Source organism: Pelecanus crispus, chromosome 12, assembly GCF_030463565.1.
Source record: "Pelecanus crispus isolate bPelCri1 chromosome 12, bPelCri1.pri, whole genome shotgun sequence".
Lineage (NCBI taxonomy): Eukaryota > Metazoa > Chordata > Aves > Pelecaniformes > Pelecanidae > Pelecanus > Pelecanus crispus.
The window spans coordinates 11,413,989-11,432,818 of NC_134654.1; the positions used below are offsets into that span (position 1 = coordinate 11,413,989).

Sequence of the window (18,830 nt, forward strand, 5' to 3'; positions counted from 1 at the left end):
ATTTTTTCCCTTAAGTCCCTTAGAATTTATTAGGTGGGCGTGAGCAAAAAGCTTGGCTCCAATAAAAACCTAGCATTGTAATGATTAGCAGGGGCCCAGTATAATTTAAGATATTCTTTACAGTTTATAAATACGGGCTCATAAAAAGCGTAGATATAAGGAAGCTGTGACTTTAAGTCATTAGAAGCCCAGTGGTTTGATAAAATAACAGGAAACAGACAATTTATTATGAGCAATCTCGGTAGCTCTGGATTATCTATAAAATTTTTATGGCCCTCCCCAAGTGGCAAGAGGCCATAAAACTTGCCTGAATGAGGGACTTGTTAATTTACTTGTTAAAGCAAATTAAAAATTTATAAGCGCTTTTAGGTAAATGAGATCTTCTCTCATTGCTGCCCTTGCGGGCTCAGGAGTCCTAGGAGGAAAGAAGTGGTTGCGCTCAAACATCACAGCAGAACAATAAAAGCTATTAAATTGGTTCAGTTTATTACTACAGAGCCAGGCAGCTGTTGCCATGGTTTGCTGTGGGATGCCAGAGGTTGACAGCATGGCATTTCTGTGGCCTTAAAAAGAACATAATAACTGTGCCTTTCACCCACCCCAATGTCTCCTTCTGTGCCTCGCTCTTTCCTCCGGTTTTTGTGTGGAGCTCTTAAAGTCAGTCTTTAGCCTGTCACAGAGGCATCGACATCTCCTTTTATCGTTCCTCATCTTAGCTGTTGTAAGATAGGTTTATGAACACCAGAAAAACCTGCACAGTTCCAGCTTGCCTAACCAGGACACTTAACAGCAAAATAAGTTTTAGTTTATTCCAATGCTCCTGCTGTAACTACATGCAGCAGTGAGGAAGAAGGGCCTGGCAAGGAAAACAGGGCTGTTGGGCATCTTTGAGCAATCTTTGAAAGCTGTTAAAATGGATTTGAGAAGTGTTTCTCCAGATCACTTCAACAGCAGCTTCTTACAGCAAATGAGTTCCAGCTGGAAACACCATGAGGAGTTACACTTTGTCCTTGCAGCTCCAACTCAGAAAAACGCTATTAAGAAGTAAAGTTTCTACTGAAAAGTCTTAATATTTAGCAGAAGACCTGCTTCAGGTAAGGTTTTGAATGAAGAGAGATCTAAATCAATCTGCAGTGAACTCAACAAAGCCTCTCCTGAACCTTTCTTCTATAAGCAGCTTGTCTCTACTTGTAGTTATGTCTCTTTTGTTCAGGAAATATCTTTTTACGGATCTAATATTATTTATACAATGAGTTAACAGCACTTCCACGACGAAAAGAGTGGCATAAATTCAAAAGGTTTATGTTGTGAACACTTCAGGTGATCACTTCAGATACTTGCAGGTGTCTTCAGGTGTCTTAATTCTGGCACCCAAAAGTAGGCCTGCCTGGGTAGTCAGTTGTCTAAACACAGACCACAGCTTTTCATGCACATTTTGTCCATATGTATTTCATTTAATACCCGTTTCATCCCAGTATGATTTCTATATAAGTCCTAATGGATATTGCATGGGCTGTCCTTCCGAATAGGAAATAATCGGTGAGTGAAATACGTGGAGTACATGGAGAAAGTCTAAAAGCATGGTCTTCAAGATAGGCTTGAAAAAATTGGGGCAATTTAGTTTTAAAAAGAGTAAGTGGAGTGGAGATACTGATAACAATATTCAAACACAGGAAGATTGCTGCAAAGAGGAAGGGAAAAATCTGTTCTGCATATCCATGGTAAATGGGACAAGGTCACGCTGCAGGTAGGAGATGCAGTTGAGATGCGAAGATAGCTTTTTAATGGTAAAGACAGTGAAACACTGCACTAATTCACTTGCAGTGGTTATAGAGGTCTGGGTGTCTTTAGCAACAGTTCGGGCTGCGTTAGCTAGTTGTTTGCATGTCATGAATGATGCAGGTACAGTTGGTCCTTTCTGGGCACAGAGGGATGGGCTATGCGACTGCTTGAGTCTGCATCTTTCTCTGGTTTTCTGTGATTTTTATCATGCTGCAACTCCTCGGTGCTCATAGACTGCAGAAGGTAAGATGAGTACTCAAATACTTCAGGCAATGCCGCCCCAAAGTCTTTATTTCCCATGTGGTTCCCCAGTGAGAGACAGATGTTTAGCAGGACGCTATTCCTTCACGCTGCTAGACCAAACAAAAGCTTACAATCTCCAGGAATTCAAGTATAGCGATAGTAATATTCTGGCACTTCCATCACTCAATAGTTGTATTATAAATATTTCATGGAAAAACTGAATCATAAAAGTATTATTTTTGTAGTGTGCCAAGAGTAGATCCAGGCACTTGGAGCATAAAAAGCATGAAAGTCACATTTTAATATTGTGCTATCCTTGCTAAGTACAGTGTTAGTCTGAAACTGTCTGACATATAAAAATAAGGCAATGTCTCCAGGGTATATTAATGGTGGTTATACAGCTAATGGTTACATGGCAAACTCCCAGTACATTCATTTTAGTGTGCACATTTCTCTGAACCAGATATGACTGGCTGGAAAGGTCTCTTGAAATCCCATATGGCATCCCCGGGGATACTGCTTCAGCCATATTTCATTGAACCAAAAGTGGATATAAAATGAGCCAAAAGCTCACTGTCTTTCAGTGGGGTTACGCTCCTGCCTCTGCTAGGCACATCTGAAACTCCCAGCCCTAATCCTTGAAATTCATAGTGATGACAGCACTTGAAGTTGAATGATTAATCTTTCATGTCCTTTCATACCTAACTACTGTTCTGGTTCCAGATTTTGGAAACTTGAATTCCAAATGGGTTTGTGGGTGTTCTCAGCCTTTCTGGATCTGGCCCTTAACCTCTAATAACCAACTTCAACAAAGGAAAAAATCAAGTAGTGAGGCAAAGAGGCTGTTTTGTTCAGGCTGAGCCTTTGAGATGGATACAAGCGCATAGAGTAGGGCGTGACAAGGATGTGTTGTGTTTTTATTGTAGGTGGTCTGTTATGGAAATATCTATGGAAATACAAAACTATTGTTGGAAGTGTGTTGAGCCCAGCATGTTATTTCTGGCATAAATTAGAGGGAGGGGGATGTCTTGGAACAGCTAATGCCCCATTGGTGGGGCATCAGTTGGCAGGTAGAAGACCCAGGTTCATGACCCTTTTTCTCCTGACTTGAAGCAATAACTAGAATGTGGGTCTGTCTTATTCTACATAGCTACAATAAAGACATTTCTTGGTGCACCATGAAATCCCCACTGAACACCACAAAATGAATCTGAGAGGCAGGGTCCTGCAGCTCACTCCTTCCCTAAACCTATGTTTTGTCAAGGCTTTTTTTCAGTGTTTATTAGTTTAGCCTTGCAATTCAATGTTTATATAAATGACACGGTTAAAAGCAAACCAGGAACCTGGACAGAATGTGGTTCCTATTAAAATCATTCCAAGTCACTTGCTAACCTAACACTTTTGAAAACCAAAGACACTGAGCTGCCTACATGTTTAATGAACAGCAAGCATGCTATTCAAACCCATCAGGGAGGGTGTTTGAATTTATTCCCAAAGGTATTTATTTACAGGGTTCATTCATACAGTAGCTAGGTGATGACAACAAATACTGAATAACATCAGCCTTTTGCCGTACCCTGGGAGCAATGAGAATGACTTGCCTTGGCTTAATTTAAATCATAACCTGCCAAATTGGTGAAGACCTGCAGAAAATTCATCAGTAGTTCTAAGCTGCATATCTGATTAGGGAACACATGAATTAGATAGCTTAGTGTCTGTGGTGTAAAGTGTGGGGTTTTTTTTTTTTTTTTTTTAGTTTTTGCATGGGTACAGCTTTGATGAATACTACACTATGTTCTTATCACAAATGAGCAAAGGAAATATAAATTAGAAGCTCATAAATATAGGATTCTCATTGCCTTTGAAGAACTTTATTTCAATAAGGTTTGCATGAGAATGCTTTCATTGGTTTCAAAAAATGAATTTGTTTTTGGGTAGACTGTAATTAATGCGTAAGCCATAACATTTTAAGTAGGTGTCCTTTATCTAAAGTAGATAAAAAGGGACATGAGATCTGTGAGGGGTTAATTCATATGTTCTAAATGAAAATGGAATTAGAAAATGAATTCCCTTCTAACATCTCTACTCAGCGTGCAGATCAAAGCCATCATAGGAGTAAATTTATGTCTGATAGTGTGGACGGTTTCAATGCACACTGGCGAAATATCATGCTGATTGCTGATTGAAAACAGTTGTTAATTCTCTACTTCACTAAATTCAGAGTGGAAAAACTTTCCTTAATAAAGAACAGATTGAAGAGAACCAAGACCTTACTGTGTGGAAATTAATGGCAGATGCATATACTGGTAGTTAAAATGTTTCATTAGATGTTAATGTCTTGCTGTGTTTTTAATTGTTCAGAAATTAGCCTCTAGAATATTAAAACCATCTGTTTGTTATCATGATGAAACAGAATACTTAAATAGTTATTAATTTTGTGGGCTTTTTTTTTCCTTGTCTGCAAAACTTTGATCTGTTGAGATTTCACTGGATGCTGGATGCCAAAGTGAAAAACAATTTTAAAACACCTTGGTGCCCCAACTATCGGCATTTGCTGCCTGCCACCCATATTTTGCATGCCTGCTTTATTTCACAAATTATTATTCACCAAGGAGAAGTTGACGTTTTTTAGTGCATAGAAGGAGTGTGCTGATTCTTGCTGAGCCTGTATAATGGTTGATTTAAACTGTAATATGGTACATTTTCACATGCTGATACTTAATTTTTAAGTCTTGTGGGTCATTTTAAATCCCAAATATTTCAAAGCATAGAAGGGGTTCCATGTAGATCCATCAGCACAGGGCTTTGTCTTCCTTCATTTCCAGTTTTTACAACTATTTTTCATTTTTTGACAGTTTTTTCTGTTTTCATTTGGTTAGGTTTTTTTAATCACGTAGATGAACAATAATGGGCTTCTTCCAGGTCCTGATTCAGGTAAATATTCCTCTTTGTGAGAACATACATCGAATATATTTCCAGCATAGTAGTGAAGATACGCTTATTTTTTCCCCTCAGCTGAGGTGAATTTAACTAAGTGCTTAAGTGCTGTCTTGTGGGGAGGCCGTAACATGTATGTATACACAGCCCTCCATTGTGAAGAGCACAATTTATAATACATTTTGTAATGCTTGTTATACGTGACTTAAGTCTGAAAATTTATTCAGTAAGTCTAAACATTACTTAGAGAGCCATTAACATATCTTTCCAAGTGATTTTTGACCTTTTCCTGAATAAGCACTTTACAAATTATTAAATGCCAGAATGAGAATTAATTCAAGTAACCATAATTCGATAGTAGTCCTGTGGTACAGGTTTTTTGCACTTATCTTAATAATAAAACTCCACTTCGCTAGTATATGACTATATTTTCAAGATGGGTAAGTGTAGTACAATTTTAAAGCATATGAAAGAGAAGGTTTGGGGGTTTTTTTTGTCAGTATAAGGTACAGAAATAGTCTGTCAAGTAATTATAGTGGACGCCCAGTTCCCTAAATGGATTCTGTATCCCTTGAAGTCAGTGTAAAAGTTACCCTTGATTTCAGCTGGTACTGGATCTTGCCCTGATTCCTTGCCTCTCTGCTGAGGCTGCCAAGACGAGGGCTAGTAACACTAGCTGGCAGAATGATTTTTCTGGAAATGAAGCTGGTTTTGGACTTGGACTGAGGCAACCAGCTCATCAAATCTATCAAACATTAAATCTCATTCAGTCACTGTTGACAAGGGACAGACTCCAGGATGTACCAGGAGATTCTTTGACATTTGCAAATCGGAGGACTCATTATTTCAATTGGCAAAAGTAGTCCAAGGTGAAAGCATAGTGCTGCAATATATTTTACATTGTTTCTCAGGATGAGAGAGGAAGAGAGGTAAGCAGAAAGGAAAAAAAAATCCAAAAATAATTTAGAGCAAAGCCAAAAAACCAACAACAAGCTGGTATTGTTAGGAGTTTGAAGGCATTCTGAATTTTTCAAACCAGCTGCAGCTCTTGTTATGTTAGTCCTGGGCAAAAATTCAACAAGATTTAAGACATGAAGTGAAACTGTGGTTTAAGGATGTACTTCTTCAGTGTTTCTTTTCCTGGTAGTGGCTGAGTCCTTGCCACCCCTTCCCACCATTGCCTCTTTCATTCTGCCAAACTGAGCTCATCTGGGTTAGAAACCATCCAGGAAACGAAGAAGAAGGAAAAAAAAAACCTGTTTGCTTCTAACCCGGCACAGTTCCCTGCAAAGCCCTGGGGTCAGCTGCAGTCGTACAACCCAGGGAGTCTCAGGGGTCTGGGGAAAAGCTGCCCGGAGCGAGTGGGTAACAGCAGGGTCAGGCTTCTTGAGCAGAAGAGGTGCTGTGAAACTACGGCCTCAGGTACAGGAAGATTGTGACGTGTAAGTGCCAAACAGGCCGGCGTTACGGAGCAGCACCCAGGACTGCCAGCAACCTGTGTGCAGCCCAAAATGCTGACATCTTTGTTCAAAGAGCTTCCCTCCAAAGAGGGTGGAGCGTGTAACACAAAGGTTCCTCTAAGTGGCAACGTGCCGTCTATCAGAAGCTAATCCAGATTTAAGCAACTTAAACAACAGTTCCTCCCTTTGGTTTTCTCCTGAGTTATTTGTGACGACTAGCTTCTTTTCATCTCTAAACTGATCTCCACATCAATGACAGCTGCTAATGAATTCAGATGGTTCATTCCCTTCCCTTCTGTGCTTCTTCAAATAGATTTTCTTTGCCAGATACTTCAGCTCCCCTTTCCTGTTAACAAATTGGTACTGAGGTATGTTATTATGACTTTTGCTTTTATCATTCAAGCAAGGGGAAAATAGGATATGTATAGAAGTGAGTTATATGTCAAAATGCTTTTACTCCCCCTTCCCCCCTTTGCTTCACATTATTAAATTATAGAGAAATACTATCATAATAGCCTCTTGGCCAAGTCACAGAGAGCAGAGTTATGGTTCCCTGGATAAATTGCAAAACATTATTAAGTTTTGCTCTCTGGACTGAGAGTATTGGCATAAAAGGACATCAACCACAGTCATATTGGTCTTGATTGCTGCTTAATTGCTGCTTGTTTGTGTTAGGCATCATGTGGTTTGATTGATCTTTCCCTGCTTTTGTCATTACAGTTACAACTTCCTAGTTTTCTCCTTGTACAGAGACCACAGGATGACTTTTAAATCTTGAATAATTTATATGGCTAGCCAGTTAAACGGCTTAAAATAGTATTATATTTTTAAGCCAATAGCTCAACCTTCAAATCATTATTTATGCAACCAAGTTATTAAATATTTATTCTGGGCTTATATCGAACTATGAAATAACAGGGCTCTTTTATGTAAACAGTGGCAAGCATCTTGAGGTCCATCCATGAATACTGATGTCTCCTTCAAGACACTTATTTACTTCTGTAATGTTAACTGGGTGTCAGGTTAGTGGTGTACATTGAGGGAAAAAAGGATGACGGCAGCCATACCTTAATTCAAGCAAGCAAGTACTGTCACTCCGGTCTTTTTTCAGGCTCGGTTCATGGAGCTGCTTCACATCTTTAGATGTTCCCAAAAGGTCTCATCTCATCTTGCATCTCCTGCGCATGAGGAGCAACCATCTTGTGGACTTGAAACGAGTGAAATGCTACAGAAACTACCTTGGTTTTATCTTTCCCTTCATTAAAACAGATGGAGGCTCTTTAGCTGAATTTGCAGAGAGCTGTAGAGCTGCAGTGCTGTTAAGATTTTTTTGACCTGGCCTGTTTGCTTTTTGTTCCATCATATGATTCATTTCATCTTCTTACTTAAGCATTCTTCCAGTAAGTTACACATTTCAAAGTCAAGCAGAGGCCAGGCAGGGTCCTTTGGGGGTTGGATGTCAGACACTCCGGGCTAAATGGGATAATATTTCTGTTCTCCTCTCCCCTTTCCAGAGATTCAGAGTAAAGGTAGTGTTTGCCTCCGCTTTCCTACCTCACCTGACCTTCCCATACAACAGAAACAAGAACTCTTCACAGGTCCAGGACTGAGATTGGGACAGAGTCCCTGAGGCCACAGGCTGGACCCTGTGCCTGTCACCAGTGAAGCAAGAGCTGGTAATGGTCTAACAAGAAGGATCTGGAAAGTCATCGTTGCCAAGTGCTCTGAAATAGGCTATGCTTATGCTTTGGGGTAAAGCTGCTGGCTTGATTCTCCATTTTTTAAATGAGCAAGCCTAAATGGAACCACAAAAAACAGTCCCTGGTGGAAACTGTTGCAGTGAATACACATACACTGCTCCTTGTAGGGTGTTTCCAGGGCTTGCGGGGGGACATGCAGCTGTATTAAAAGATTATGTCTATGCCTGTAGAACTTAAAATCTGGTTTTGGGACATACAAAGCAGAAGCACAGATGGCGTAAATGGGCATCACTCGGCTGAATAACACACGGGACTTGTGCCATATATGGGTCAGAATGTGAATGCAAGTATATCCATGCAGACAAGGATGGTACACTTGTACCAGGCAGGAGTAGGCACTGGAGCAGCTGTGTTTCAGAGGTGGTTCTTAGCAGTACAAAGGCTAGCTTCCCTGACACAGAGTCAAGGGAGAGCCCTGGAAATCCAGGGTGGGATACAAACAAGCCCAACAGCAGCACTGAGTTAGTATTGGGAGGGGCAGATCGATTCCACCCTGATTGCCACCGCTCTGGCTGCCTCCAAGCAGACCGGCCAGGCCCCCGCTCTTTATCCCTCTCTCCTGCGTGAGTCTGTGCTATGGAAGCTGCTTGGAGAGATTGATTGGTACAATGGAGTGCTTTGCAAGGTGTAATTTTAAAGGCCATATTTCTCACTGTGCAACCATCAAAATGCAAAGGGTCAGAAGAAGCCTATATTTTTTTGCAATTCAGCTTTTGAAGTGTGCTGGAATACGCTTCATTTGTGGCAATTGCCAAGAGCTTGCTGTTTCATACTGCTCTTAACAGGAGCTGGGGAACAGAGCAAGTCTGTTACACTGTATATGTTGTATAATGTATGTATGATTCTGGGGTGTGATGAGTTTATGCCAAATTTATCTTTGATTTCTGTATAAACAGCGCGGAAAAAATGATGGGCTGCATTCTCTGTGTAACTTAGATAAAATAGAGCTACAGAGCTACTTCAGAGTACCTTCTGTGAGCTATATATCTAAGGTTGCCCAAGCATATAATGAAGGAGAAGAGGATCTGGAAATAAATGCCTGTTCTCTTTATCCCCTACCCCCGCGCTGGCAAGGATGCTATTTATTCTTAGCCTATGTTGCTTCTGCTGTTGCTACTGTGAGCAGAACACGATCACTTGGTGTTTCTGTAATAACAATGCTAAATAGCCAAATTCTCCCCAGGAGAAGAGGGGTGTAGCTCTGTTTGTTTCAGTAGGATTTCCCCCATTTAAGGCAGTAGAGGATGAGTTCCTCTACTCCAGTGTATTGAGCAAGTGCAGCAGCAGACTCTGGATCAGCTCACAGGCAGCAGGAAATGACCATCAGTGCTTTAGAATAAGTAAGTTAAAGACATGCTTGTTCTGTATCATAGAGCTAATTAGGTAATTGTTTATAGTTATTTGTTCAAGTTCTATTAGAGTTAGATTCTTTTTGCCAACAAGAAATTAGAAAAATATATATGTGTGTTTATTCTTGTTTTTCATAAAAAGAATTTTTGAACAGGCAAATTACTTTTTCTTCTTGGTAGAGGCAGGAAGGAAACAACAAAAGATAAAATCTTGTCTTTGTTGGTCTACCTCACTTTTACCATACAGGTATGCAAAATAAAGCTTCATATTGTGGTAGGGATGTCAGATCCCAGGATGATGTAGGCCCTGATCCTCGGCAGCTGACAGTTTCTTGGAGCATGTGCATTGCTTGTTGTAAGATTAAATATCAAGATATACATTGAGAGCCTCTCCTAATGTTTTACTGTATCTCTTAGGTAACAAGATTTTTCTTCCTTGGTGTGAAAAATGTCTTTGTATTAATACTGTTCAGAGTCCACACATGGTGTGAATTCTTTTTTCATATTTACTGCCTAAACTTGTGTATTGTAAATATTCTTCCTTCTCATTATCTGACCTCTGATTTGCTTTCCTTTTGTTGCTCATCTCTTTAGCTAGTCAGGCAGATGTCGTGGTGGTGAACATGGCTTTGTTAGAAATGCAGGGTAGAAGTCTTGCTCCAGATTCACAGCTGCTGTGTTGAACCATTTTTAAAGCTTTGGGTGACATGTAAGTGCTGTATAAGTAGTATTTGTCTAACTTATGTCAGTAGCAAGATAGATTTAAATGAAAGTATTTAAATGACAGCTGTTAATCATGGTTTAAATCACAAGTAACAAGCCTTGACTTACACTGTTGTTGTTTTTTTCTTGCTAAGCAGTTCTCCTTTTATTTGTTTTCATACAGCCAGATTTGTTCTCAGTCATTGATAAAATATGTTTTCTTTGCAATCAAATACTCAGTCCTACATGAAATCTCCTGTTGCTCTTTTCTGACTGATGGAAGACACTTTACGTGTGTGTGTTTGCTTGGGTAGGTCAGGGACCAGCGCCTTAAGTTGTGTTTGTGCAGTACTTGTGAAGCAGGGGTTCCTGCCATGCCTGTGGGCCTGTGTATCACAGTAGCACTGTAGTTCAGTGCTGTTTTGATGTATGTGTGTGAAAGCTGAGCTGACCAGAAAAGTAAAGATATTTTCTTATTTATTCTAGATACAATTTAAAAAGCAGCACCCTTTAACTGAACAATGCTTAACTCATCACCCTTCAATCCACTGATGTTATACTTCTAATTTTTATACTCAATTATTCTGTTGTTTAGAATCAATTATGCTTCAACATGAATTGTCATATTTTGAAATCAAAGTTAATAGATTTTGAAGTGAAAAATACGTTTCATTTAAGTGCAAAATGATGCTACAATACTATTTTAATTTGCTGATGATTCTTCCACGCTTGTGAGTGGGTGGGAGTTAGTGGGAACTGCACTTAGCTTTTTGGCCCAAAGAGCACATCAAAAGCAGTGTCCTTAGAGCATGTGGTGACATTCATGTTGGAAAAAAAGTAAATGGGTAAAATCAATCAGGGAGTCAGTTGAGCCAGCTCCATAGTCAGATGCTGGAGATGTTCCCAGTGCTGAACCATGCATCAGCTTCAGATGCATCTGATGCTAAAGAGGCTTCAGTAGTCCATCGCTTGCCTGTCCCCCTACCTCACACCAGCATATGGGCGTGCCCGCCACTCTGGGTCCCTCTGCAGACCTATGGCTCACGCACCATTGCCAGGAGCTGTGAGGACTCAGCCTGACACTGCCAAGGAGCCCATTTCTTGCCCCTCTGACCGTGTGGGATGGGAGTGGGTGCAGGCTCTCCCACCCCCCAGCACCCTCCCTTCTGCTTGTGTGCTGTGAGCCGAACTCCTCCTGTTTGCCGAGCCCTGAAGAAACAGTGATGGATTCATGGTAAATCATGCTGAGGTGGTCCAACCTGTTAACTAGGATCTCACTGGGTTCAGCGAGGCTTTCTTTTTTCTCAGAGACTGAACCGGCCACTGCTCTGTGGCCTTTGACCACCCAGAGCAGCCTGCAGTCATCAGCAACTGCCTGATTTGCCAGTGCTTCTGCCTAGGTCCACATGTGCAGCATTTGGGAAAAGTATGTGACTGCCAGTAGAGACAAAAATTCACATCTTCAGAACCTGGCTTGAGCCTGGGCTGCTGGGAAAAGCCCAAAGAGCAAGTGCAGGCAAGCTCTGTGTATATGAAGGAGCAAGTAGAAATGTCTTTGTACTGCGTAGGGCTGTTGCCCTGGTCAGGACGAACTACTGTTATGGTTTTGGGACGGGGCTGTACCTGTTCAGGCTTTCTGGAGTCAGGAAGCCTTGCTAACAGAGCATGTACGAGTCTGTTCACCAGCTGATCTGAGCTAGAGAACATATCCACCCAGGTAGGAGCTGGATTAGAAGATTTTTGGACTGCCTTGCCCTTGCAAAAGCTGTATAAATAAAGAATGACAGGCAGAACTGAAAGCCTAAAATTCCCCTCCCTGCAGTAGGGTTATGCCATCCCTTGGGAAGCAGGTGTCCCCTTCCTCTAGGACTCTGGTGAAGGCTTAGCTTGCTGGCTGCGCTATAATAAGGAGAAGTGTTAGTATTCATAACTTTAAAGTACAACGTAGTGAAATAATCCTTTAATTCCATATGGTGTGGAAACTCAGATGCCTCGAAACTATACCATAGCTTGGATTTACTGCTGCCAAATGGTACGGGGTTTTAAATTAAAATATATTTTAAAAAGAGCTCAGTAGAGCTGCATTAGGGTGTTTCTGACATGATATATAAGCTCTGTGAAAAAGGCTTTTGCTAAATTCTCAGTAGGTTTACTTATTTTGCTTTTTGTTACTTGCTAACCAGGCACTGCTACTATGGAATTATCTAAAGTGGCTTAGGGATCCAGCAAAGCATACTGTGGTCCCAAGGGGATCATGCTCCCTGTAGTCTGGGGCTCAGCTGCCCTTTCATCCTCCCTTACACCTCTTGACATGATCGACTATCTCTGTCCTTGATTCTTTTCCTTTCTGAGACAAAAGGCAACAGAGAGCCATGTTGTTATGGGTTATCCTTAGGAGTGTTTTATGGCTTATGCACCCCCATCCTTTCATTTCACAGAAATGTCTGACTAATGTAATAACTATAGCGCTATTCCTGTAGACCTGTCCTACTCTTAAGCCTGCATATTTAGGTCTACTTTACCCTTTAACTTCGAATGGCAGAAGGAAGCATAGTGGAGAGCTACTTTCCCTGGACACAGCTGAATATTCAGTTTGCACTTTCGCTGTGACAAAATAGGGCTGCATATTTCCCTGATGCAAAAATGGCTGCGTTAGATTTCAAATCTGAAAAGTTCTCCGTGCCCTGAAAGAAGAGTTGCTCTTAGTGCTTACTATTACAGCAGTTTCATGTTGATGTTTTTTGCATCTTTTTTTGTTTATTCATAATCTTAGCAGTTTCTGGCCAGCTTCTTTGTGACCTTCAGGCCTGAGCTAGTCTCTCTCTTTTTTCTTCATCTCAAATGGTCCCTCTTAGTGTTGCATATCTTACGCCTCTCCTTCTCTCCTCCCCGTGCTATCTCCATTACCTTCTCACTCTGTGTCCCTCGTGGCAGTTCCAGCTCCGCATCTATTTTGCGTTACTCTGCAGGGCAGCGCAGAGTCATACGTCTGAAGTTTTTTGGCCTAGTTTATGAGCAGCTGAGTGCTTTACACCAAACCACGGTGTGGTGAGTTTACCTTGGCTAAGGGCCAAACTCCCACCCAGCCGCTCTCTCACATTCCACCTCCTCAACAGGGCAGGGGGAGAAAATAAGATGAAAAAGCTTGTGAGTTGAGATCAAGACATGGAAAAATTTATTTACAGAAAGGGTGGTCAAGAATTGGAACAGGCTGCCCAGAGAGGTGGTGGAGTCACCATCCCTGGAGGTGTTCAAAAAACGGGTAGATGTGGCACTTTGGGACATGGTTTAGTCTAGTCTACCCTTGATTGGTTTAGTGTGGACTTGGTAGTGTAGGTTAATGGTTGGACTGGATGATCTTAAAGGTCTTTTCCAACCTAAACGATTCTATGATTCTATGGAGATCCCCAGTTACCGTCATGGGCAAAACAGCCTCGACTTGGGGAAAACTAATTTAGTTTATTGCCAGTTAAAATAGATTTGGATAGTGAGAAACAAAACAAAAATTGAAACACCACCACTGTGTCCCCCCCACAAGCTTCACTCCTTTATTCCTCTGTGTTCCCCTGAGCGGCGCAGAGGGATGGGGGCCGTGGTCTGTCTGTAACAGCTCCTTCCTGCCGCGCCTTTTCCCTGCTCCTGTCGTGGGTCCTTCTCATGGGTGACAATTTCTTGAGGAAAAATCTGCTCCAGCATGAGCTCTCCAGGGGCCGCATTTCCTTCAGGGAATATCCACCCGCTCCCCCGGGTGTAGGGGAATGTCTGCTCCGGCTCCTGGAGCACTTCCTCCCCCTCCTTCGTCCCTGATGTGGCTGTTTGCAGGGCCCACTCTTACTGTTTTTCCCCCCTCACTCCTCAGTGCTGTGGCATTTTTGCCCATTCCTAAATACACTTTCCCAGAGGCACCACCGGCTGCCCTGAGGGGCTCGGTGGCTGCGGAGGGGGCTGCGGGGAACGGGCAGCGCCAGCGCCAGCCCCTGCTCACGGAGGCTGCTGCATCCCCGCCGCCCACCCCTGGGCAGGGACAGCTGAAGCACGCAGGCTCCATACCACTCGTGTCCGTGTGAAAGGGAAGAATGAAAGCCCAAGTGAGTGCGGGGGTTTTCAGGGTTTGCTGGTTTGGGTTTTTTTTTTATAAGCTTTGGCAGTGGAGCCACCTCACCATTAGAAATCATACAGCAGTAGCCCCCAGAGCACTGAGTGGGATTATCGGGTGCCATAGTGTGCGATGTCCTCTGCAATCACCTGCTGAGAAACTGTCCCTGCTAAAAAAACCTTCTGAATAGACCAATTTTGGAGAGTGGGGAAGACCCGTCGTTATTCTCACTTTTGGGGGAGGGAACTGGGTGCAGTGAAACCTCAGAAATAAAACTTGCTACTGAGTCCCAGCCCAGTGCTTCAGCCAGCAGCTGTCCTTCCAGAACGGTTTTTTTTTTTCCCTTTTCCTTTCTTACTTTTAATAGATGACGCATAGTTACCTAGTCATGCAGTTTCTGCTTGACTTTCAGTATCCTCCAACAGATTTAAATAGATCTTTTTATTTACAAAATAATAGGTTCTGTAGTGCAATAAAAGATTTCCAGATATATGATGTGATGATGCTAAGAATGACCAAAAATGCCTAGAAAAGTTTGGGAGACATGGGTGTGCACCAGGGTCCTGGCCCCATGCCATTCAGACTGGGCAAGCGGCCTCGGGTCACCGATTATCACTTTTTTTGCATGTGCCCCGTCTCTCGCGCTCAGGGAGTCCTCGAGGCTGTGCAAGTTCATTGTGAGTCAGCAACACTGCATTTTTAGGGGTTTGTGCTTTCAGTATAGAAAATGTCTGTATTTCCTCTTTGCAAGACCCTGTAGATAGATCCCTACATGGGTACATTTACTCCCACTGTACAATGAAAGCATGGAGTCAAATGCGCTTTTTGCAAACCCTTCTTCGTTCCCTACTCAGCGCAAATTACAAGAGTAACGGCTGTGTTAATGTGGGAAGGTCCTCAGTGAGACGCCTGAGTAGGCATCACGGGAATTTCATGCTGGCTTTGCTTTTTGCATGGGATACCCTGATAGGAATGATACAATAACAACAGTTGTCAACGTTGCACTTCAAATTTTTTCCAAGGGCAGTTGCATTTTTCAGGGGAAGCTGATTTTAGGGTTCCCATGTGTCCTAGAGCAATGCACCGAACGCATGCAGTGTAACTAAAGATCCAGTCTTTTATCTGCAGACCATTTTAGCAGCACTATGTTATTTCAACATCGTTTTAATTTTAAGTGGTTGAATCTGTGCGAGTAGCTCAAAGTGAACTATTGCCTATCCACATTAAGTGTTCTCATGTGCTTTTGTGTGTAACTTTAGGTTCTTAAAAGAAGACAATGGGCACATTTCCATGCTTTATTTTTTTTAATTTAGCACAGATTGATGGGTTTTGGAATGAAGTGTAAGCCCTCAACAGTTTGGCACATGGAGAAACTCAGCTTGGAAAAAAAGAAAGGAAAATATGGAAAGCTTATAAATCTTAACTTGGACTTAACTTCTGAGTTTGCTGTCTAGTCTATGCAGTTCACTTTGTTCTACAGAGTTTCAGGCTCAGATATCTTGGTCTTATTCTCTTATTACTTGTAAATTGTGTCTAGAAAAATGACACCTGCTGGGTTTTTCTTCTCTTCTCTGTAAATAGCTGGAATTTGCAATGCAGAAGAACTATAAAGATGAGCCGTTATGATTAGTTAGCAAATAACTAATGTGTGAAAATTGTGTACAAAATAAATTGAGGTTCTAAAAATAAAATTTGAGACTGGAAAAAAATTCTTCAGGCCCCAGTTACAATAAGAGTTTTTCCATCATTGAGCGGATGTTGACAAAAGGCTGAGTCAGGGAAACATGATCCATTTTCCTTTGGGTGGTTAAATTTTAAACCTAGGACCATAAAATTACAGTACACAGTGGTCCTAGATAAGATCTGTGAGTTATATATATGAAGTATAAGACTTGAATTCGTTATCCTCCCCTCTGCCTCCAAAAAATGCTACCTAGATCTATTAGATCTGACTGATAAACCGTTCCATTTGAAATAAAAATCTTTTTACTTGAAATTTTCTGGCTGAGCTGTGGAATATTTAGTTTGTTTATTAAATTGTAAGTGTTTGACAAATAGCTCTAGTTCTTATGTTACATTTTCTTTGAGCTGAGTGTACACCTGTGCCATTTTTTGCAGTTGTGCTCATGCATTGCTTCTCGTGTATCAGCCTGTAGCTTTATGTACTTTCTCCTTTGTTTCTCTTGACTGATAGAGAGCACCCAAAGCTGCCTTTTACTAATGAGGGGAATAAGGGATGAAGGTAAAGCAGTACACATACCAAACTTGCAAATGCAATTTGCTCTTGTCATGCTAGGGAGAAACAGATGATAACTATTAGGGTGAGGATGCTTTGTGCACTCCTTTAGTGAACCTGGGAGAGAACAGCAGTGTATATGGGTGAACAGTGTATATGGGTGGGAACGTATATCTGGGAAACAGAGCAGAAGTGTATGTTTTGTTTGCGTGTGCCTATAAAAGAGAATGTGTGTGAATTTTTGTGTGTGCTTGTGCAGCATGTATCTGGGACAACTGGAAGAAAACAAGAAAAGAGAGAAGAAAGGGGGAAAAAGTTGGTGGAGAGAGTTCATGGAGAAGGAACTTTTGGTCCCCAGTCATGAAATGGAGATGAGTGTGATTATCTATTCCTGTACAGTCTGAATAGAAATTACTACGGATGTATTAGTAATTAGAGTAGGTTAGGAAGAGTTGTTAGGTATTTGTTGTATGAATACTGGTAAGTATAGTAGGTGTCTCATAAAATACTTCATTAGGTACCTTGCTAAGTATTTTGTCTGCACTTCCCTCTGCTGCCAGTATTTACGTATATGATTATAAATCTAAATTTCTGAAATTGACTCTTTGCCACTACTAACTTCAGGAGTAAGCAGTCTTCACAGGAAGTCAGGTCAACCAAAGCATCAACAAGGCTAAAACAAAATTTTAATACATCCAAGCAAAATATAGGGAAAGATATGTTAAAACAAATATATACATTTTCAGCATTGCAGTAGGTGTAGTTCATATCTTCCTCTTGCTGTGTATATGTATAGGTGCTTGTGGACATGTGTGTAATGTATATATATGGTAAATGTTCATTTCAGTATGCTGCTGTTGTAATATGTTGACCTGCACAATCCACAGCGTGAGAGAAAGCAGATGTGTTCTCAATTGTCTTGAAAATACAGTTTGTATTTTTTTTTTATTTTTCACTTATTACAATGCCAGTAAAGTTCATTAAAGCCAGTTTGAAAGGCAAAAACAATCTGATACCTATTAATTATGTCATGTTGGTTTATGAACATTGAGGTTAGTCAAGAATTTTTTATAGTACCAGGCAATGTTGTTAGGGGCTAGTCCAGCAAAAGGCCTCCCTGGAGTGATGGCTGCTCCTTCCCCTGGGGAGATTTCCATTCCTCTTAGATCCTCAATACTCTTATGCTGTAATGAGGGAGGGATTGATTCTGTGCACGCTTCGATGTGATAGTAACTTTGAAAACTGCATCTATGGCATAAATAACTTGTGAAGTCTGAAAGTTCCCAAAATCAAGGTCTTAAACTGTGATTTCCTTGGGGCATGAATGTTGCCTCCTTCTACCTGCAGGGTCTCGGCCCGTGCGTGAGCTTGCTTTGCTCTCTGCATTCACGGTCTTGCTGAGATGCTGCCTTGGCACCAAGGCTGCACTGTGCTGGTGGCAGTACTGCAAGATCCACGTAAACGCTACTTTGTGTAGATGTGGGGATGGGTTAAAGAGCAGTGGACAAGAGGACTTACCTGAACCAGGCTAAAGCCTTGCTCTCTTTGTTTTTTCTCTTTCCTGCAGCTCAAGCCAGGTCAAAACAGTTGCCGAGACAGTGACAGTGAAAGCGCCAGTGGGGAATCAAAAGGTTTCCATCGAAGTAGCTCTCGGGAAAGACTCAGTGACGTAAGTAAAAGTCCTGCAGCCAAATACTGCTCTTATTAACCCCTGGTGTAGTTTTCTGGGTGGTGTAAGTCATAACAGGATTTAATCTCTGGGATGGTTTGTTGCTAAATCCCCTTTCCTTTTGGGGGGTTGGGAGAGGAGGAGGTAACTTAGGTCTTCTGCCCCAGTTCAGTAAACTTCTCAAAGTTCGGTACAATGTGTAAATTGTGAAAACGCTCATTCATTTTGAAATAGTTGAAGGCCATTTAATGAAGTTAAAATGCTCTGCAAAGCTGAGAAGTGAGATGGCCTTTTTTTACCCCAAGTGGGGAAGGAAAAGAATGCATGTCTCTGGGCTAAATACTGTCTTTATGAAAAGTATTAGAGCGTCTAGAGAGACTCAGATAATTTATATGTAATGAATTGATATAACATGGCCAGCAATAGCATAAGCTCTGCCTTTATTGCTCTACCTAAACTGCTGTGGAAGGTCCTAAGATGACAGCTCCGCAGAGAATGTTTTTCTCCATTGAAGAATGCTGGCCATTCACTGAATGACACGCATGAGTTATTCCGACATATGAATGACTACAGAAATCTTTCTGTTGCTGCAATTA

At 41.5% G+C, this 18,830-nt stretch overlaps 1 protein-coding gene across 2 annotated transcripts in view; it reads left to right on the forward strand.

Moving 5' to 3' along the window:
- The window catches only part of AUTS2 (activator of transcription and developmental regulator AUTS2), an 803,913-nt gene that overhangs the window by 347,698 nt on the left and 437,385 nt on the right, over positions 1–18,830 (forward strand). For both annotated transcript variants that reach the window (XM_075719936.1, XM_075719937.1), the window contains exon 3: positions 18,133–18,234. In XM_075719936.1, coding sequence (XP_075576051.1) covers positions 18,133–18,234 — 102 coding nt within the window. The remainder of the gene's footprint in view (positions 1–18,132; positions 18,235–18,830) is intronic.